Genomic DNA, 17,974 nt, shown 5'->3' with positions numbered 1-17,974 from the left:
CTAATAAGATGTCAACTCAAGAATCAAGAAAAGAGCTAAAGTACTTATATCAAAAAAGAATTAGTTAATACAAAAGCAGAAGTGACCAATTTGAAAAGAGTAAAAGTGATAACTAAAACTAAAAGCTATTCTTTGAAAAAATAGATAAATATCAGACAAATCTGAGAGGACTGAAACACAAGTTAGCAATGAGAAAATAAGCATTTTAGTAAGAGGTTTCTAAAAAGAACTTGTAAAAACTGAGATTGCTATATATACTTCTGATGGATAAATGAAAATTTAACCAAAACAGGCAATTTTCTAGGAAAATAGTTTTCAAAAAACTTACAGAAAAAGCTAAACAGAGAACCAATCATAGAAAAAAATTGAAAAGGCCATCAAAGATCTATCCTATATCAATTCCTATCAAGCCTACTAAATTCTTATTTGATCTGTGTAAGCAGGGAAGTTCTAGGTCAAGTGAACAAAACTCTAACCTGAACCATAAAAATAGAGTTCTGATCCCTCAATCAATCCCAAGACCTGTGCCAGTTTGTAGACCCAGAACCCCCTGAATGAAGGGGAGGCTGGGTCCTCTTGGGGAAGGACCCTAAACATACACTACTAAAAATTAAAACTATTAATCTTTCTCCTAGCCTTTCTCAAAAGCTTAGCCTTTTACCAAACTAACTGTATAACTGGGGAAAAGGAAATAATCAGACTACTGGCTCTGAAGTGACACTGATTTTAGGAGACCCAAAATGTCACTGTGGCCCAGCCCGCCAATCAGAGTGCGGACTTATAGAGGTCAGATGATCAATGCAATTTTAGCTCACGTCTGTTTTGCTGTGGGTCCACTGGGTCCCTGAACCCATCCTGTGGTTATTTCCGCAGTTTCAGAATGCATTATTGTAAGAGACATAACAGATTAACAGATGGCAGAATCCTCACAATAGTTCCCTGACCTGTTGAGTGAGGGCTATTACGGTGGGAAAAGCCAAAAGGAAGGCATTAGAATCACCTCTACCTAGAAAAATAGTAAATCAAAGTAGTGTCACATCCCTGAAGGGATTGCAGAGATTAGTGCCATCACCCAGGACTTGAAAGAGGCAAGGGCTGTGATTCGCACATCCCCATTCAGCGCTCATATTTGACCTGGGCAGAAGAGAGATGCACCTTGGAGAGGACAGTGGATGACCACAACCTTAACTAGGTGGCGACTCCAACCGCAGCTGCTCAACCAAATGTGGTTTCATTACCTGAGCAACCGAACATCCCACGGTAGCTGGTGTGCAGCTATCGATCGGCAGATGTGTTCCAGGTAGGAAGCCAGGCTACCACAGGGCTCCTGTTGTATGTTTTCTTTCCTTCAGAAGTGACAGCCCTGTACTGCCTATGGCCCAGTGTCTGGACACAGTTGTTTCATACACGAGGCCTAGTTTTCAAGTTGTTTTGTGGCAACATGATAAGTCCAATTTCTGTTACTACATAATTATGGCCAGAATCTTCCATATGCTTGACAGTATGTTTTCTGACTACAGTATAATTACGAATAATAAAAAGGGTAACTTCCCAAATATTTTTTTGGGGGGGGGGAGAAGTGGGGGAGGGGCAGAGCAGGAGGGACAAAGAGATCCCAAGCAGGCTCCACGCCCAGCACAGGGCTCGATCTCACAACCCTGAGAACATGACCTGAGCTAAAATCAAGAGTTCGACATTTAACCAACTGAGCCACCCTGGTGCCCCATACTTTCCAAATATTTAGAAATTAAACAAAACACTTGTAAATAATTCATGGGTAAAAAAACATGTCACAATGGAAATTTAAAAAATATTTTGAACTAAATGATTATAAAAATACAACATATCAAAATTTGTAGTGCTTAGAGAGAAATGTATAGCTTTAAGAGCTTATACTAGAAAAGAAAAAAGGTTTAAGATCAGTGATTTGTCTTAATAAACTAGAAAAATTAAAACAAATTAAGCCCAAAGTGGGATGGAAATAATGAGATAAAACAAAAGTAAATGAATAGATAAAAATGAACACATCCAAATTTTTGAAGATTAATAAAACTTATAAACCCTTCGAGGAACACTTAAGAAAAAGAGCAAACACAAATTGCCAATATCATGAATAAAGGAGACATTACTATAGGAATTTACATACATTAAAATAATAGAGGATATAATGATCAACATTATCTGATAAATTCTACAACTAAGGCACAACCTTCCAAAATGGATACAAGAAGAAATAAATAATCTGGATAGTCCCATATCTCTTAAGAAAACTAAACCTGTAATTAAAAATTTTCCCTCAAAGAAAATTCCAAATGCAGATGGTTTCACTGATGAATTCTATCCATCAACTAAGGTAGAAATAAAGTCAGAATTCACTTTTAACCAAAGTTTTTAGAAAGGTGAGGAAGAGGGAAGACTTCCCAATACGTTTTATAGATCCAGCATAATCTTGATACCCAAATCTGAGGATATTGCAAGAAAAAAATAAAATGACAGCTCTCATGCACATAGATTCATATACCCTAAAATAATTTTTTGCAAAGCAAATCCAGCAACCTATAAAAGCAGTTATTGACCACAGTAAGAGAATAAAGGAGAAAAATCACAGGATCATCTTAAGAGATGCAGAAAAAGAATTTGATAACATTTGTTAAAACTCAGAACCTATTCATTGTAAAAGCTCTTAGCAAACAAAAAACAGTAAGGAGGGCGCCTGGGTGGCTCAGGCGGTTAAGCATCTGGCTTCGGCTCAGGTCATGATCCCAGCGTCCTGGAATTGAGTCCCACATTGGGCTCCTTGCTCAGTGTGGAGCCTGCTTCTCCCTCTCCCACTCCCCTTGCTTGTGCTCTCTCTCTCTCTGTCAAATAAATAAATAAAATCTTAAAAACAAAAACAAAAAAACAGTAAGGACTTTCCTCAATCTAATAATGGGTATCTACAAAAAACCCAAAAGAAAAAAAATTGTATGGCTAACATATTTGATGGTAAAAATTGAATAATTTCTGTCAAAAACAAGACATTTGTTCTCTTACCATTTATTTCATGTACTAGAGGTCCTAGGCAGTACAATAAATAAAGGCCTATAGATTGGAGGGAAAAAAAAGTAAAACTGTTTTTATTCACAAATCATATAATGTACAGAGAAAAAACAAAGAGATATAGAAAGAAACTACTACAACTAATAAGTAATTTAGCAAAGTTGAAAAATACAAGGTTAAGTGCATTTCCATCCTCTAGTAACAAACATTCGGAAAATGAAAATTTTAGAAGAGTATCATTTACAAAAGCATCAAAAAACATTAAAAACTTGGTGTTTAAATGAAATGAGAGATGTATAAGAATTTTATGTTGGAAACTACAAAACACTGCTAAGAGAAATTAAGGCAGAACTAAATAAAAGGAGAGATATACCATGTTCATGGATCAAAAGACTTAATATTGTTAAGATCTGTTCTCTACAAATTCAGCTACAGATTGACCACAACTTCAATCAAAATTGCAGAATGATTTTTTTTGGTAGAAGTTGACAATTTCATTAGAAACTTACATGGAAATGTGATAAACCTAGAATAGCCAAAACAATTTAGAAGAAAGTTAAATGACATATATTTCAAGACTTATTTATAAGGCTACCGTATTTGCAGTGTAATATTTAGACTAACAGATTAAGGAACAAATTATAGAGTCTAGAAAGAAAGCCACTTGATTTTTGAGAAAGGTACTAATTCAATTCAATGTGGAAAGGAAGATCTAAAGCATATTCAATATGGTGCCGACACAGCTAGATTTCTGAAAGGGAGAAAAAAATGCCTGGACTCTGTACTTTACATCTTATATAATAACAGAAGTGAGATGGATCACATTTCTGAATGTAAAAAATCAACCTATAAACTTTCTCAAGAAAATATAGGAGAATATATGCATGACTATGGGGGAGGCAAAGATTTCCTAGAATAAAAAAGGTATTAATTAAAAAGTTGTTAATTTGAACTTCCACAAAATTTTAAAACTTCTACTCATCAAAAGACACCACTAAAAAAGTGAAAAGACAAGACAAAGACTGGGAGAAAATAGTCACAATTTATATATCCAACAGAGAACTCTTACCCCAATTATGTAAAGAATGCACACAAATATAATTTTTTTTAAAAGATAGTCTAATAAAAAAGGGATGAAATACTTGGATATTACTTCACACATACGTAACACAAGGCATATGAATTGCTCTTAAGCATATGAGAAAGTGCTCTCAGCATCATTAGGTATCAGGGAAATGCAAATTTAAATCACCAACATTCCACTTCACATTCATCAGAATGGCCAAAAAAAAAAAAAAAAAGAGACTGATAACAGCAAATATTGGTGAGGATGGGGACAAACTGGAATTCCTAACAACATTGCTAGAGGGAATGCAAATTGTTAAAACCATTTTGAAGAACTGTTTGGAAGTTTCTAATGATGTTAAACATATACCTACCCTATTACCAAGAAATTACATTCCAGTTTCAGGAATGTATACCCACCCTTCTCTAAAGAATCATTCTTTAATATATGCTAAGTGTTGAGAATATAGAGGTGATCAGTCTCTGCCTTTATGAAACATGACAGACATATAACAAAGAATTTCCAGAAGTGGGATGGGAGAACAGAGAGGAAGCACATAACTCATTATAGGGTCCCTTTTCTCAAACTTGCCTGATTTGGGAATCACTTGGGACACTCCTTAAAAATACAGATTCCAGGGCACATGGGTGGTTCAATTGGTTAAGCGTCCAACTCTTGATTTTGGCTCAGGTCATGATCTCAGGGTCGTGAGATGGAGCCTTGCATCAGGCTCTCCGAACAGTGTAGAGTCTGCTTGAAATTCTCTCCCTCTTCCTCTGCTCCTCTCCCCCACTTGTTCTAGAGCAAGAGAGAACAAGCAGGGGAGATGGGCAAAGGGAGAGGGAGAAGCAGACTCCCCACTGAGCAGGGAGCCCGACGCAAGAGCCATTATGTCAGGTCATGATCTCATGGGTCGTGGGTTTGAGCCCCGAGTCAGGGTCCATGCTCAGTGGGGAGTCTACTTGAGATTCTCTCTTTCTCTCTCTCCCTCTGCCCCTCCCCCTGCTCTCTCTCTCTCAAATAAATAAATCTTAAAAAAAAAAAAGGCCTATCCTAGACTAAGGGTTAGGGGAAGGCTTTCCTGAGGAATTGTCTTTTAAACTAAAATCTGCAAGACAAGCAAGGAGGAGTCTGCTATCATATTGATTACTAAATCTGTTTAGTATTCACTTGACATAAAGGATATAATGTTACACACAAATGTATTTTGAGTTTTTAAAACTGAGAGTTGTATTTAAAAAGCAATTAAAAACTAATATTCTAGCTGAGTAAGAGAAACATAACCTATATCTACTTTGGATTTCACAGATAATTAAGTAGACAATAATATAGCATGGTTACATTGATAAAGGTAAGGAAAAGCTTATAAAGAAAGTGACATACAAGCTAAATCATAAAGGTCACATAGGGGCCAACCACTAAGAAAGCATCTCAAAGGGAATAGAGCTTCTCAAGTTAAAAGAACAAATATGGGATGGCCCCCAGGTAAAAGATGGGTAAAAAGAGGAGACAAGATAACTAGACTTAATATGTATAAAAGTGAACTCAGTATCATTGATGGTATACTCACTGAACTAGGAACCAAGGAGAAGGAATACTTTTATATTATTTTGTTTTTGGATGGGAAGAAATGGAGATGATGAGTTCATTTCATACATAAAAGTTTTAAGTGACTGTAACATGTACAAACTGAAATTGATATACAGTTGTGAGGCTTAGGAATAATATGGACTGCAAGTATTCAACCTCCAATTTAACGTTTCAGAAATTCTTTTTAGCTAATAACGGAAAAAATTTGGCCTAATACCAAGAGCCTAGTAGTCTTTTATTATTTTTACTGCCCTAAGTCTGGCTAGTGGCTGTTAATCTTTGTGGATATGGAGTTTCCAAAGATTTGATAGAAGTCACACACTCACTTCCCCGAGAACATACACTTACACACACGTATAATTAAAGGATTTATGGACTTTTATACTACATCTAAAAATTTCTAGTAACTCCTGGCTTAAGGGATTTTATTTAAGTCAGTAAAGATCCTACTCTAGGAATTCCATGTATTTAAAACAAAGGGTAAGATGAAAAGAAAGCTAACTTACCAAAATAACTGACATTAGAATGTATCAGTGGCTTCTTATTTTTTGGACTCAGGAAGTCTTCACATTGTTAAAAAGTACTGAGAACCCCAAGGAGTGTTTATGTGGACAGTATCTATTAATACTTATCATATTAAAATTAAAATAGAAAAATTTTAAATATTTATTCATAAACACTAGCAAACCCATTACTTAAGTAACACTTTAAATGTAAAACTGGGTATTTTCAAAAAAGCTAGTGAGAAGAGCATTAACATTTTGTAAATCTCTTTAATATCTATTGTAACAAGATGGATTCTCATTCATGTCTGATTCTGCATTCAAATCTGCATTCAATGTGTTGCAAGCTTCATTCTTAAATATGTATAGATATCCAACATCAAAGACCTTGACAAAAGGAAAAATTTTTGTATTAAAAAAACACTTGCAAATCACACATTTGGTAAGGGTCAACTATCCAGGATATATAAAGAACTCTTACAACTCAGCAACACATAGACAAACAACCCAATTTTTAAAATAAGCAAAAGAATAAACATTTCTCCAAAGATATACAAATGGCCAATAAACACATGAAAAAATTCTCAATATATCAGTATTCATTAGGGAAATGCAAATCAAACCCATAATGAGATACTACTTTATCCACTAGGATGGTTATTAAAAAAAAAAAAGCACACACAGAAAATATGCGTTGGCAAGGGAATGAAGAAACTGGAACCCTCCTACATTGCTGGTGAGAATGTAAAACAATTTCCAGTCTGGAAAACCATCTGGCAGTTCCTCATTAAGTTAAATACAGAATGACCATGGGATCCAGCAATTCCACTCCTAGGTATATACCCATTCGTATTCTGTTCTCTCAGTTCTCATTTAGGAAACGATTCCCTCCTGTGTTTCCAATCCCAGAACCGAGCCAGAAACCACAGGACTCTCTCTTGACACCTCCTTCATCCCTACCAGGTCCTGGCAATTTTAACATCTGACACCTTTGTCAAGGGACCACTGATTCTCACACAGATCGCAGCAGTAACCTCCTATCTGGCCAGAATAATCTTTCCAGAATGCAAATCTAATCAGTTCAACCTCCTGCTTAAAGCTCAGCAACAGACCGTCATTGTTCTTCGGATGCAAATTAAAAAATCCACCAAGAAGGGCCTGGGCTCCGCATTAACCCGGGCGCCTTGTGTGCCTACACCTGCCACCACACTTCCTCGACGGGTGGGCCACGTGCGTTCTCCTTGGCCGCCGCATCCCCCTTCCCGCCAACCACTTGCAACTCCCGTTCCACCTGCGGGTCCCACCCTAGACCCCCGTGCTGCGGGGGAACCCTTGCCGGGCTGGCCAACATCCCACACTTGGGGAGTCCGGGTCTGCTGTCTGTCTCTCCATCCAGCCGTGCCGCACCGCCCACTGCTGGGGACCCGCGGGCGCCTGTCACAACGATGGGCACGCGGGTGGATTTCCACCTCCCCCCAGGAAGTAACCGCATCTGCAGGACGGTCCCGCTACTTAACTCTAGGCTCGCTTTGGGGGCACCAAGTCCGCCTCGGCGCCTGCGAAGCGAGGCTGGGGGCCACGCTCGGGATCTAATGTAAAGGTACCAAATTGGGGGATTCTGGAACGCCCAGGCCACCGGGAACGTGGAAACCCAGGGCCGCGGCGGCCGACCCCGCCCGGCCCCCAGCCGTTAAGGGGCCTCGCCACCGGGACCCGCCACGACTGGGCTTCGCTCCCCCCCAGGCGCCCGGCCTGCTCCCCGCGGTCCCGAGTCTTCGCCTGTCGCACCTCAGAGCCACACCGCCGCTGACCCCGCCGCCGCCGCCGCCACCGCGCGAGAGTCCCCGAACCTCAGCGGCCGCCGCAGGGCCCAGTGCGCTCCGCGTGCAGCCGCGGGGCGCGTCGGGTAACGGACGCCGGCGGCCCGCCCACCGCTCGGCGGGCGCTCCCATTGGTCGGCGCCGGCACGGGCGGCGCCGTGATTGGCCCAGCGCTCGGGCGCGAAGGCAGGAACGAGGTGGCGGGCTGGCATCGTGCAGAGGCGGGCGCGGGAGATGGCCTCCCGGCGGCTGGAACCCTTTCCTGCCGGGCAGCCCGAGGCCCTGGTCTGGATGGCGAGGTGGTGTCAAGCCACCGGACCGGAGAGTTGCCGGCACAGGCCCGGCTGCCCCCTGGTGTGGGCCCAGCGCCCGCGGAGGCTGCCGCCCGCAGCGGCGGGACAGCCCTCACCGACAGGTGTCCCTTCTCATGCCTGGCACGACGCCCGCCCCTGGGCAGTCCGCTAGAATACCCCACTCGGGCGGGGGCTGGGGTGAGACGGCGACGTTGAAGGAAGCACCAAAATCCAGTAATCAAGACAAATAATATTTTAATTTCCTTTAAGGAAATCAAAAGTAGTGAAAAATCCAAGATGAACAAAGTATCCATATCGGTATTCCTAATTTTTCCTTTTGCCTCAGGCTCTAGTATGGCTCTGCAAGACACCATATCCTGTCTTTAAAATGGGCGTATTTTTTTTTCATCCATCGTGAATTTTTTTGGCATTAGTTTTGATTTTTGCTTAAACCAGTATGTTTTAAATTTCTCGATTTTTTTTAAAGACTTTTTTTTAAAAAGATTTTATTTTTAAGTAATCTACACCCAACATGGGCTTGAATTTACTACCCTGAGATCAAGAGTGGTATGTTCTACCAACGGAGCCAGCCAGGCACCCCTAAGTTTCTTTGTTTAAAATCATTTAAGGTGGCATTAAAAGCTTAGTTTTCTGACACCATCTGCACATTCCCCACCAGCCCTGGGTCCGGGGGATCCTTGCTTCTCTTTGTCCCAAGTTCTGGGAGTCTGAGTGTGTAGCCTGCACCACTGCCTTCTCTGCCTGGCACCTCCACTGTGACCGGACTCACATAATTGATTCGGGGCTTAAACCGTTCTGATGTGAAGTTTTACATTTTTATGAAATCTGCCAATCTCTTTGTGGTTTATAGCGGTGATTTTTTGCCCCACTCCACGTTCAGAATAATGGTATTTACACAACAGCTTTTACTTGCCTTTTATGATTTGATTTTTTACATTTAGTTTGTTCCTTATAACTTTAAAATTTTTTAATGTTGTGAAAGTTACATGTGTTTAATGTAGAACATGCAGAAAAATGTAAAGAGGAAAATGGAAATCCTCTGTAATCTCACAGAGCCTCCCTTTGGGTATTTTGGGGTAAGCTGCATCCAGAGAGACACGACTGAGACCTTCTCTCGTGCAGACTTCAGTACCCTTTTGCTTATCCTCCTGTCCTGGCAGGAGCTGTTAACACTTTATTCCACAAACACCTGTGGCGGTCCTGCTGTGTATCAGGCAGGTCCAGGGGTACAAAGCTTAAAGCAGTTCCTCTTAAAGAACATACAGTCTAGCTGATAGCAGAGAGAGCTCGTTGCGGGCTAGAATGTGTGGAACAGACCGAGATGCTGGAGAGCAGCCGCACCAGCATGGAAGCCACATCCTGGGAGTCCCCAGGGAATGCAGCCCGCGCCCTGAGCTAGGCTGTGGCTGTCCCCTCGCGGGGACCTGTCTGTCCTTGCACCTTTGTAATATCCATAGCTCCTGGGAGAGGCTACTCACTGCCCCATGGTCTTTTATCAAAATGATCTAGGCTAGTGGTATGTTTTTTTTAACTTCCAGATGACTATTAGAATAACTCTGAGATTCATCCCCAAACAATTCAAAGTGATTTTCATAAGAAATGTATTAAATCTATAAATTTGGGAGAAAGTTACATATTTATAATGTTTATTCTTACTATACATCTCTATAGTTTGTCATGTTGTGTATCTCCTAGCAGAATGTATAGATTTCCTTGAATATAGGTTCTTGGGTTTTTTAGGGTTTATTACTGCTGTCTTGGGGGACATTTTTTTTTCACTATTTTGAATGAGATTCCCCATGATATTATCTAAATCTAACGGGTCAATGTTGATATACAGATTCCTAGGTATTAAAAGCTTGTTCTGGTGATTATTTCTTGCCTTGACTCGGCTTTTTGAGTCATTTGTGCTGCTGCAGTTACCTTTTCTGAAACGGGAGTTAGCAGCTTTAGCAGGCTGGAATCACATTTTTCCCACGTATTTTGTTTTCACGTTAATGCATTTATGGCTGCATTCTCCTGTTTTACTTTGCGAAATCTTAACTGTGCTAAATCTTGGGAAATGCTTTTTCTGGGTCTGGCCTTTTGTTTTATATTAGGTACACAGAAGCCAGGCATCTTTTTTATATTACCCCACAGACTGCCCAAATGGTTCATGGGAGGAGAGAACAATGATTGTTTTGTTCCTTTTATGTTCCTTTACCAAATTAGAACTAGATTTTTAAGATAGTAAATTAGGGGCGCCCAGGTGGCTCAGTCGGTTAAGCGTCCAACTCTTGATTTCAGCTTAGGTCGTGATCTCAGGGTCGTGAGATCGAGCCCTATGTTGGGCTCTGCGCTGGGCGTGGAGCCTGCTTGGGATTCTCTCTCTGCCTCTGCCCCCCCTCCCCCATGACTCATGTGCTCTTTCTCTTAAAAAAAAAAAAAAAGCAAATTAAAATGTTTTGATATGGAAATATTAAACCACATGATCTTAAACCCCACTTAGTAAAATCACAGTAGGTGAGGACTACTGGTCTCAGTAGCTACAAAATCCCAGGCTGGCTGAGGCAGGTTGAGAAAATCCACACAGGCCTGAGCCAAGAAGCAAAGATGGCTCTGCCCTGGGGTAACTTATAAGAGAAAAGCTCAGGCAGCAGAAAATCTCAGCACACCTGAATTGGGGAGGGGGCAACAATTTGTTCAATGTGGAACAGAGTCAGACAGGGGTGCCGTCTTCAAAAGGCAGAGCTCAGGGGACTCCATGCATGCCTATGATGGTGGTGATGGGCCCAGAAAGCTAGCTGTGAGGGGTAAACACAAACCTAAAGAACCCTCCTCCCTTATCTTGGCCACCCACACCTAAATACAGATTACATACCCCTTGAGATTTAGGGAGTTCTTTTAACATTCTTGGACCCAATGCCAATGTGGGGGGGGGTGTCCCCACACAAAATACCAAGCAATTTTTGGACACCAGCAGGTGTGAACTCAATTCTGACATGATCTACGTGGAGATAGCATCATATTCCACAGGTTAAGTGTTTCGTCCTACAAGACTATCCCCCCCCACCCCACCCGCAGCCCATCAGATGCCAGTTGTAATTTCAGGCTGTCACTTGTGCTATAGACTGGAGGTTCCAGTGGCCTCCTCCTTAGGTCCAGTTAATTTGCTAGAGTGGCTCGCAGAACTCAGGGAAACACTGATTTACATTTACCAGCTTATTAAAGGATGTGATAAAGGATATAAGTCAATAGCCAGATGAAGAGATCTATAGGGTGAGGTCCTGAACAAAGGAACTTCTGTCCTTGTGGAGCTTGGGGCCTAGGTTGGTGGCACATGGAAGTCTTCTTGCTCTCCAAATGTGGAAGATCTCCAAAAAGGAAAAAGGACCCAAAAGTCTCCTCTTGCGTTTTCATGGAGGCTTCGTTACAATGTCATGATTGACTAGGTCATTGGCCATTGGCTGATTCAACCTTCAGCCCCTCTTCTCTCCCTAGAGGTCACGGGTGGCATGGGCATTTCCAACCCTCTAGTCACATAATTGGTCCTCCTGTCAATCAGCCCCTACCCTTGGATGGGGCCCCAAAGTCACCTTTATTAATAATAAGACACCTGTTTCACCCTATGACTCTGAAGCACTTTCAGGTAAGGTGGATGAAGACCAAACATATATAAGAAATACATTTTGGTCATCTCAATGGCCATGTTTATATTTCTTATAAATCATTATATCACAGGAGCATTAATCTAAGGCTTCAGATGTTTCTAGTTCAGGACTCTTTCCCCAAGTCTGTGGTGTTCTTATTACATGCCGCCCACGGTATGGGCAATTGCAAAGGGAGACACCCAGCCACGGTCAGTGACACTCCATTCAGGACTAGCAGAGCCTACTTAGCATTCAGTGCTCCTGGGGACAGAGTAGGAGCCATCTGGCAAGTGGTGATGGGGGCTATTCTGATAGAGAGGGGAAAGAGCAAGAAGTGGGTGTTGGGAACCGGCCGTACAAAGAGATCACACCAGCCAGGAAAGGCAGTGTGGAGGCAAATGTGGGGCTGGGACTTGGGACAACTACCTGGTTCTTGAGAGATTGGGAGCTGGATGGAAACCTAGTCCTGGGAGGCTCTTGGGCACAGGGCAGGGTCCCCGACCACTGAGCTGGGGTCCTCTCGATCCTCAAGTATCTCCATACAAAGGTGGGGATGAGGCTGCAGGTGCAGGGAACCAGGCAGGTCCACAGACAGCAGCTCACGTGCAAATACCCAGAAAGGCAGGTGCACACATGTGCCACATCTGGCCTGGCCATTTGTAGAAACACACCAGATGCTTATGCCCCAGTTTGAAAATTGGAACCTGGCTGTCTCCTCCTGGCGCTTCCCCACCCCCATCCCATGCTGCCCTCTTCTGTGATTATCTGCGTGTGTGGCCATTCTCTTCCTTAGGACCACCTTCTCAAGGTGTGCATTTGTCTGGTGCTCCCCATGAGCTCGGTGCTGTGCAAAGCAGAAATCCGTATTTGCTAAATAATAACCTAAAATTTCAAAAATATCAACAGAAAGTTTTGATTCTTTAGTTTACATTTCAGACGATCAGAATGGGATGTCAAAAATGAACAATGGAAAATAGCACTTCACCGCAGTTCTGAACTGCGTTTAATTTACATTATCTACTGATATTGTCCATTTATAATGTCTTTTTTAATGGGTTTCTCCATGTCCTAAATGTCCTAAATGCCACTTCGTTTCTAAAAATGAGAACAGTTTGTAGAAAACATCCAATAGGCATCTTGGTCCAGGTTTTCAACCACCTCTTTTCTTCTCCAGTTTTCTAATTCAGGGGAACGCAGTGGTTCTCGGTGCGGGGCGGGGGGCGCTTATATCCGGCAATGTCTGAAATACCTGTGTTTGTCACGGCTGGGGGTTGGGCCTATCTGCCTCTGGTGGGCAGAAGCCAGGGATGCTGCTCAACATTCTCTGATGCACAGGACAGCCGTCCAGCAACCACGTATGATCCCGCCCAGGGAGTCAGTGGTGTGTGGTTGAGAAATTCAGGGATGAGAAAAGCCAGCAACAAATTCCCTATAGCCATATCTGAGGAAAAGTCATATTCTATGATTTAAAAATCATGTTCTATCTTCCTCTGGATTTGCAAGTGTGTGTAAAATGGATTTGCTATTTCTGTAAAGATTGGTGGGAAAGGTAGAGACTAAAGGTTTGACTTCTTTGGAGCCAAAGATTTGGGGCAGGCCATTTGGGGCAGGTGAGCCCAGTAGCCCCTCCTCTAACCAGTGGTGGCGAGACTTGCAGCCTGTTAACTCCTTGGGCTCTGGCCTCCTCATCTTGTAACCTCACAGGGCTTTTGTGAAAATCGAGTGAAAATATGTGTCTAACTGTCAGCCATGTCTGAGCGCTCTATGTGTTTGCTTTTAGTATTCTCTGTGATCTCTAGATAGGGAGGTTGTGCTGGTTAAATGTGTTTATATTAAGATGTTGTGGAAGAAATCTTAAGGATAAGACAAGGAAGGAAACATCTCTTCTTTGCCGGCTGGCCCACTATGGTCAGAAGATGGTGCTGAGAGGGACTCTGCAAGAAGCAGGGGCTCCCCTTCCTGGTTCCTTCCTTCTTGTTCACGCGGAGCCTGTGGTGTGACTGTGTGCCACCCGGGGGTGCCCACCCTCCAGCAAAGTTTGCTCCCTAGTCCTGGCCCCTGGTTTCCTGCCTGCCGGTGTCAGCCCCTGGCACCCTGTGACTTGTCTGTCCCCTCGTGGGTGGTGGCCCCAGGCCTTCTAGTGAGGTCTCAGTCCCAATTTGTCCTCTCTTGGGTATTCTCCCTCAGCTCTAAGGCATTCTTTAGAATTCTCTTCCATCCTTTTCTCTAGTTAATTCCCTGTGGGTTGATCACTCCCTGTATTAAATTTCTCCTGCTCAAATTACTGGTAGTTTCTGTTGTTGGACTGGACCCTTGCATTCTTGAAAGAACTTGGAACGCTTAATGCTCCTGAAGTAGAACTTCAAACTTAGAAGTCTTTTGAAACCAATGTGTTTTGACAAATCTTAGGGAAATACAAAAACCATGTTGCCGTGGAGAGTTGGCGCTTCCATGGGATCAATGCAAGGGTAGGTTTCTGTATGAAAAAACACTGGTCTTGAATATGCAGCAGCTACAACATGTCTGTTGGCACCAACATGTGGATGGGGATTGGATGATCTTATCTATGGCATGCTCAGGAAGGAGATCTGAATCATAAACTGTCCTTGGCACCAGGAGACACGAACTCCTCTTGTGCCCAATGAAATGTCACCTTGTGTATCCTGGACCCAGACGGTGCTGGGGGACAGACCCTCATGACTTCGAGCACCATGTCGGGAGCGCTGTCTCAATGGTATATCATGTCCCTTACACCAGTGTTCTCCAAGTGTCAACGTAAGGTATGCTTTCGGGTGATACTGTCTGGCTAATATCCTGAAAAGCTGGCCTGCTTAACCAAGCCAGCTTGAAGTACAACACCCACAAGGAGTAACTAGAGATCAGTAAGGAGTCAAATTTTCTCTATTTTGCCCCTGAAGATCATGTAGTTGACTTTAGTGTGTAACTTCCTCGGTTTGCTTTATAGTCTAAGACTCTGATAAGTGCACTCGCTATTCTTGTTCATTGTGAATATATATATATATTTTAACCAGGGAAAGAGGGTAAACTGATTTGATATACTTAAAAAAATAGAGATGACTCAAAACGTACAGAACAATGAATATGGAATAAAGATCTTTAAGAGTGGGGAAAGAAAGAAAAACCACGTTGCTAAAATCTTTCAGCATTTCGTTTTTTAATTGTTCTAATAGTACATTCTTTAAAAGGAGTTCACAACTTCAAGTCCAAGTAGAAGGGTTACATAGTGCGAATGGAAAAGCTATCATTTTCAGGGGGGCTATTGGCTAATTACCCTGTTCTTAGGGTTGAACTGATGCAAAAATCCCTTAGAAAAGCTTCACTTGTTGCCTGTAAAGAGTCTTCTTAAGGTCACTTTTACCTCCAGACCATCCCCTTGTTTCTAGTGAAAGAGTTTTGCTTGGTAATGGCTTGTGGTTCCACAGTGTTTTGTGTATGAAAAGCGCAGACTAAGAGATGCTACCGAAGTCGCTCCAATTGTAGATTCTGCCCCCAAAGGAAGTCCCGACACTGTAACACGTCCCCTCAGTTTTCAGCAAGACACGTGAAAAGAAAACTCAAGTCCCGTTTTAATCTTTACCTAGATTGCCATGTTCAGTGGCGTCGCGAGGCTGCCGCGCCGTGGGACACGCAGCTCCCGTGGGCCCGGTGTGCTCGTTAAATACCCGCGGGTTCGGGGTGGCGGCCCCAGCCCCGGGTCGGGGTGGGGGGGGTCCGCAGTCAGAGAGGCATCTGGTGGCTGCCGGGGCCACGGCTGGGCCAAGGGCTCACCGGGCGCGCTTAGAAGCAGGGGACCTGGCAGCACTCCCGGACAGTAACGGAGGCAAGCCCACGACGCCATGCTCTCCATCCGCCGACCGGGTTCCTGTGCAGAGCTGGGGCTCACTGCTGGGACAAGAGCGCGCTCCTATTTGCTTTCATTTTCTCCAGACGCTTCACTAAGTGGCCGTTGCTCACCTCAAGCTCTTCCGTCTTGTCCAGTGCACAGCGCAGCTGGAAACAGACGAAAGGCAGCTTTGAGGAACATGCTTCCTCCCCACATTAGAGGATTGCCAAGATTCCCTCCTACTGCAAAACAGAGCCTGGACCCACCGAGCTCCCAGAAGTGCACGCATCCCTGTGCGGGCACACATATTTCTTAACTATGCCTTAAGGGAAACGAGGCACGGGATTCCGGCCTCAGGAGTGACTAGGCAACCCTCCTCCTCCGAAACAACTGGACCCCAGACATGGCACAGTCTTGGGGGTCCTGATGGTCTCACAAAACACAAGTGAGGCAAACAGAAAAGAGCTGAGCCCCGGCCAGTTGGAGGAGTTGGTCCCCGAGGCGTGGGCAACCGGGAGCAAGGTTTCTACAACCAGAAACCAAAGTGGGACTGGCTGAGGCCAAGATGGCCACCCCCGGAGCCAGGCCCCCAGAGCCTGGGAGTCAGAGTGGAGGCCACACCAGCAGGGAGCCATCTGGCCCAACAGGCAGCAGGGCGGAGCGCAGGTGCCTTAAGGTGGGGGCACAACAGCCCCGTGGTTGTGGAGACATGCACCATCAGAAGAGTCTGCGACTCTGCTTCTGACCCAAAGCCCTCAGGGACGGTGGCTGGGGTCCTGGAAGGGGTTCGCCTCCCTGCCCCCCGTCACTAGCAGAGGCAGAGGCAAGCCCTCTTTGCAGGAAATTTCCCCAAGTCAGGCCTGGAGTGCTCCTGCAAATCAAAGGCAAGCATCACTTCACGAGACACCAAACGCATGAAGGACAAGCCATCTGAGCCAGCAACAGAATTAGGGCCTCCAAGACTGACATGTGTCAGTCCTCGGATGGACGTGGAAAACAGGACAGCTGTGTATGACATCTTTAAAGAAAGAAGGTCACCTCGGGGCACCTGGGTGGCTTAGTCGGTTGGGCGTCTGCCTTCAGCTCAGGTCATGATCCCAGGGTCCTGGGACTGAGCCCCGCATTGGGCTCCCTGCTGAGTGGGGAGTCTGCTTCTCCCTCTACCCCTCTCCCCTGCTCATGATCTGTGTCTCTCTCTCTCTCAAATAAATAAATAAAATCTTGAAAAAAAAAAAAGAAATAAGGATACAGTTAACACAGAAGCATACAAGACCATACAAGAAGCAAGCATCAGGAATGAATACACTTTAAAAAGACAAGGGACGAACAGGAAGATCTACCAGCAGAGCAGTAGGCGCTGCAGGGAGAGGGTCTGACCTCCTCGGGTTAGAGCCCCAGAGGGCACGTGGAGAGACGAGGGGAGAGGACTACTTAAGGAGGTCACGGGTGAAAATTTTCTAAACTTGATTTAGAAATAGACTTCATGGATCCAAGCAACACCATACATCCTGAGCAGAACAAACAGCAACAAACCTGCATAGGACACATCAGGGTGAAGCAGCGGAATATCAAAGACAAAAAAGAGCTTGAGAGAACCAGGAGAGAAGAGGCCACCTACAAAGGCCCTGGTGAGAAGGACAGACTCTGGGCGGCCCCACAGCCACCATCCCGGGGGAGACCCGGGATTCAGCCCCAGGCTCCCCAGGGCATTGGCCCCGCCCTTGGGGGGTGGCTTGGCACCAGGCCCCGAACAGTCCGGGGTAGGGGCAGGGGCAGACGCTCCCTCTGCTGCCAGCTAGACCATCATTTCCCATTCTTTCCCTACAAACACCTAGAAAATTTACCTCTCTTTGGAGTTTCCGTTTTTCGGCCTTAAGTTCATCTTCTATTTTTTCGGCATTTTCAGCAGCCGATTTATAACGTGATACTTGACTCTCTAACCTTATTACCTAAAAGGAAGGGAAACATCGTGTGTGTAAATGAACAGGCCTGTTTTCTTTCTCCAGTTGCTTTATCACATGTGGGATCAAAGGGCGAGGTTCATCAAATGGGAGGATGGACCATGCGAACCGTTATGATCCAGCACTGTGGGCTGCTCTATTGGTTCTAGCCAAGCGAGCCATTCTGAGCAGCCTGGTGCTGACAGCTGTGAGGGCCTCATCCCCTCTC

The 17,974-nt window shown here is 44.2% G+C and overlaps 1 protein-coding gene across 1 annotated transcript in view; it reads right to left on the bottom strand.

Annotated features, from left to right (window-relative positions):
• Nucleotides 1-15,125: 15,125 nt before the first annotated feature.
• LOC110570949 (leucine-rich repeat flightless-interacting protein 2) overlaps nucleotides 15,126-17,974 on the bottom strand; it is a 149,171-nt gene continuing 146,322 nt past the window's right edge. The window contains exons 23-24 of the mRNA XM_044913631.1: nucleotides 17,650-17,754; nucleotides 15,126-15,972 (exon numbers count right to left, since the gene is read on the bottom strand). Coding sequence (XP_044769566.1) covers nucleotides 15,862-15,972; nucleotides 17,650-17,754 — 216 coding nt within the window. The 3' untranslated portion in view covers nucleotides 15,126-15,861. The remainder of the gene's footprint in view (nucleotides 15,973-17,649; nucleotides 17,755-17,974) is intronic.

This window comes from Neomonachus schauinslandi, chromosome 3 (genome assembly GCF_002201575.2).
Source record: "Neomonachus schauinslandi chromosome 3, ASM220157v2, whole genome shotgun sequence".
Lineage (NCBI taxonomy): Eukaryota > Metazoa > Chordata > Mammalia > Carnivora > Phocidae > Neomonachus > Neomonachus schauinslandi.
Note: the sequence above shows the minus strand (reverse complement) of the source record. Positions and strands in the feature narration are given on the sequence as shown.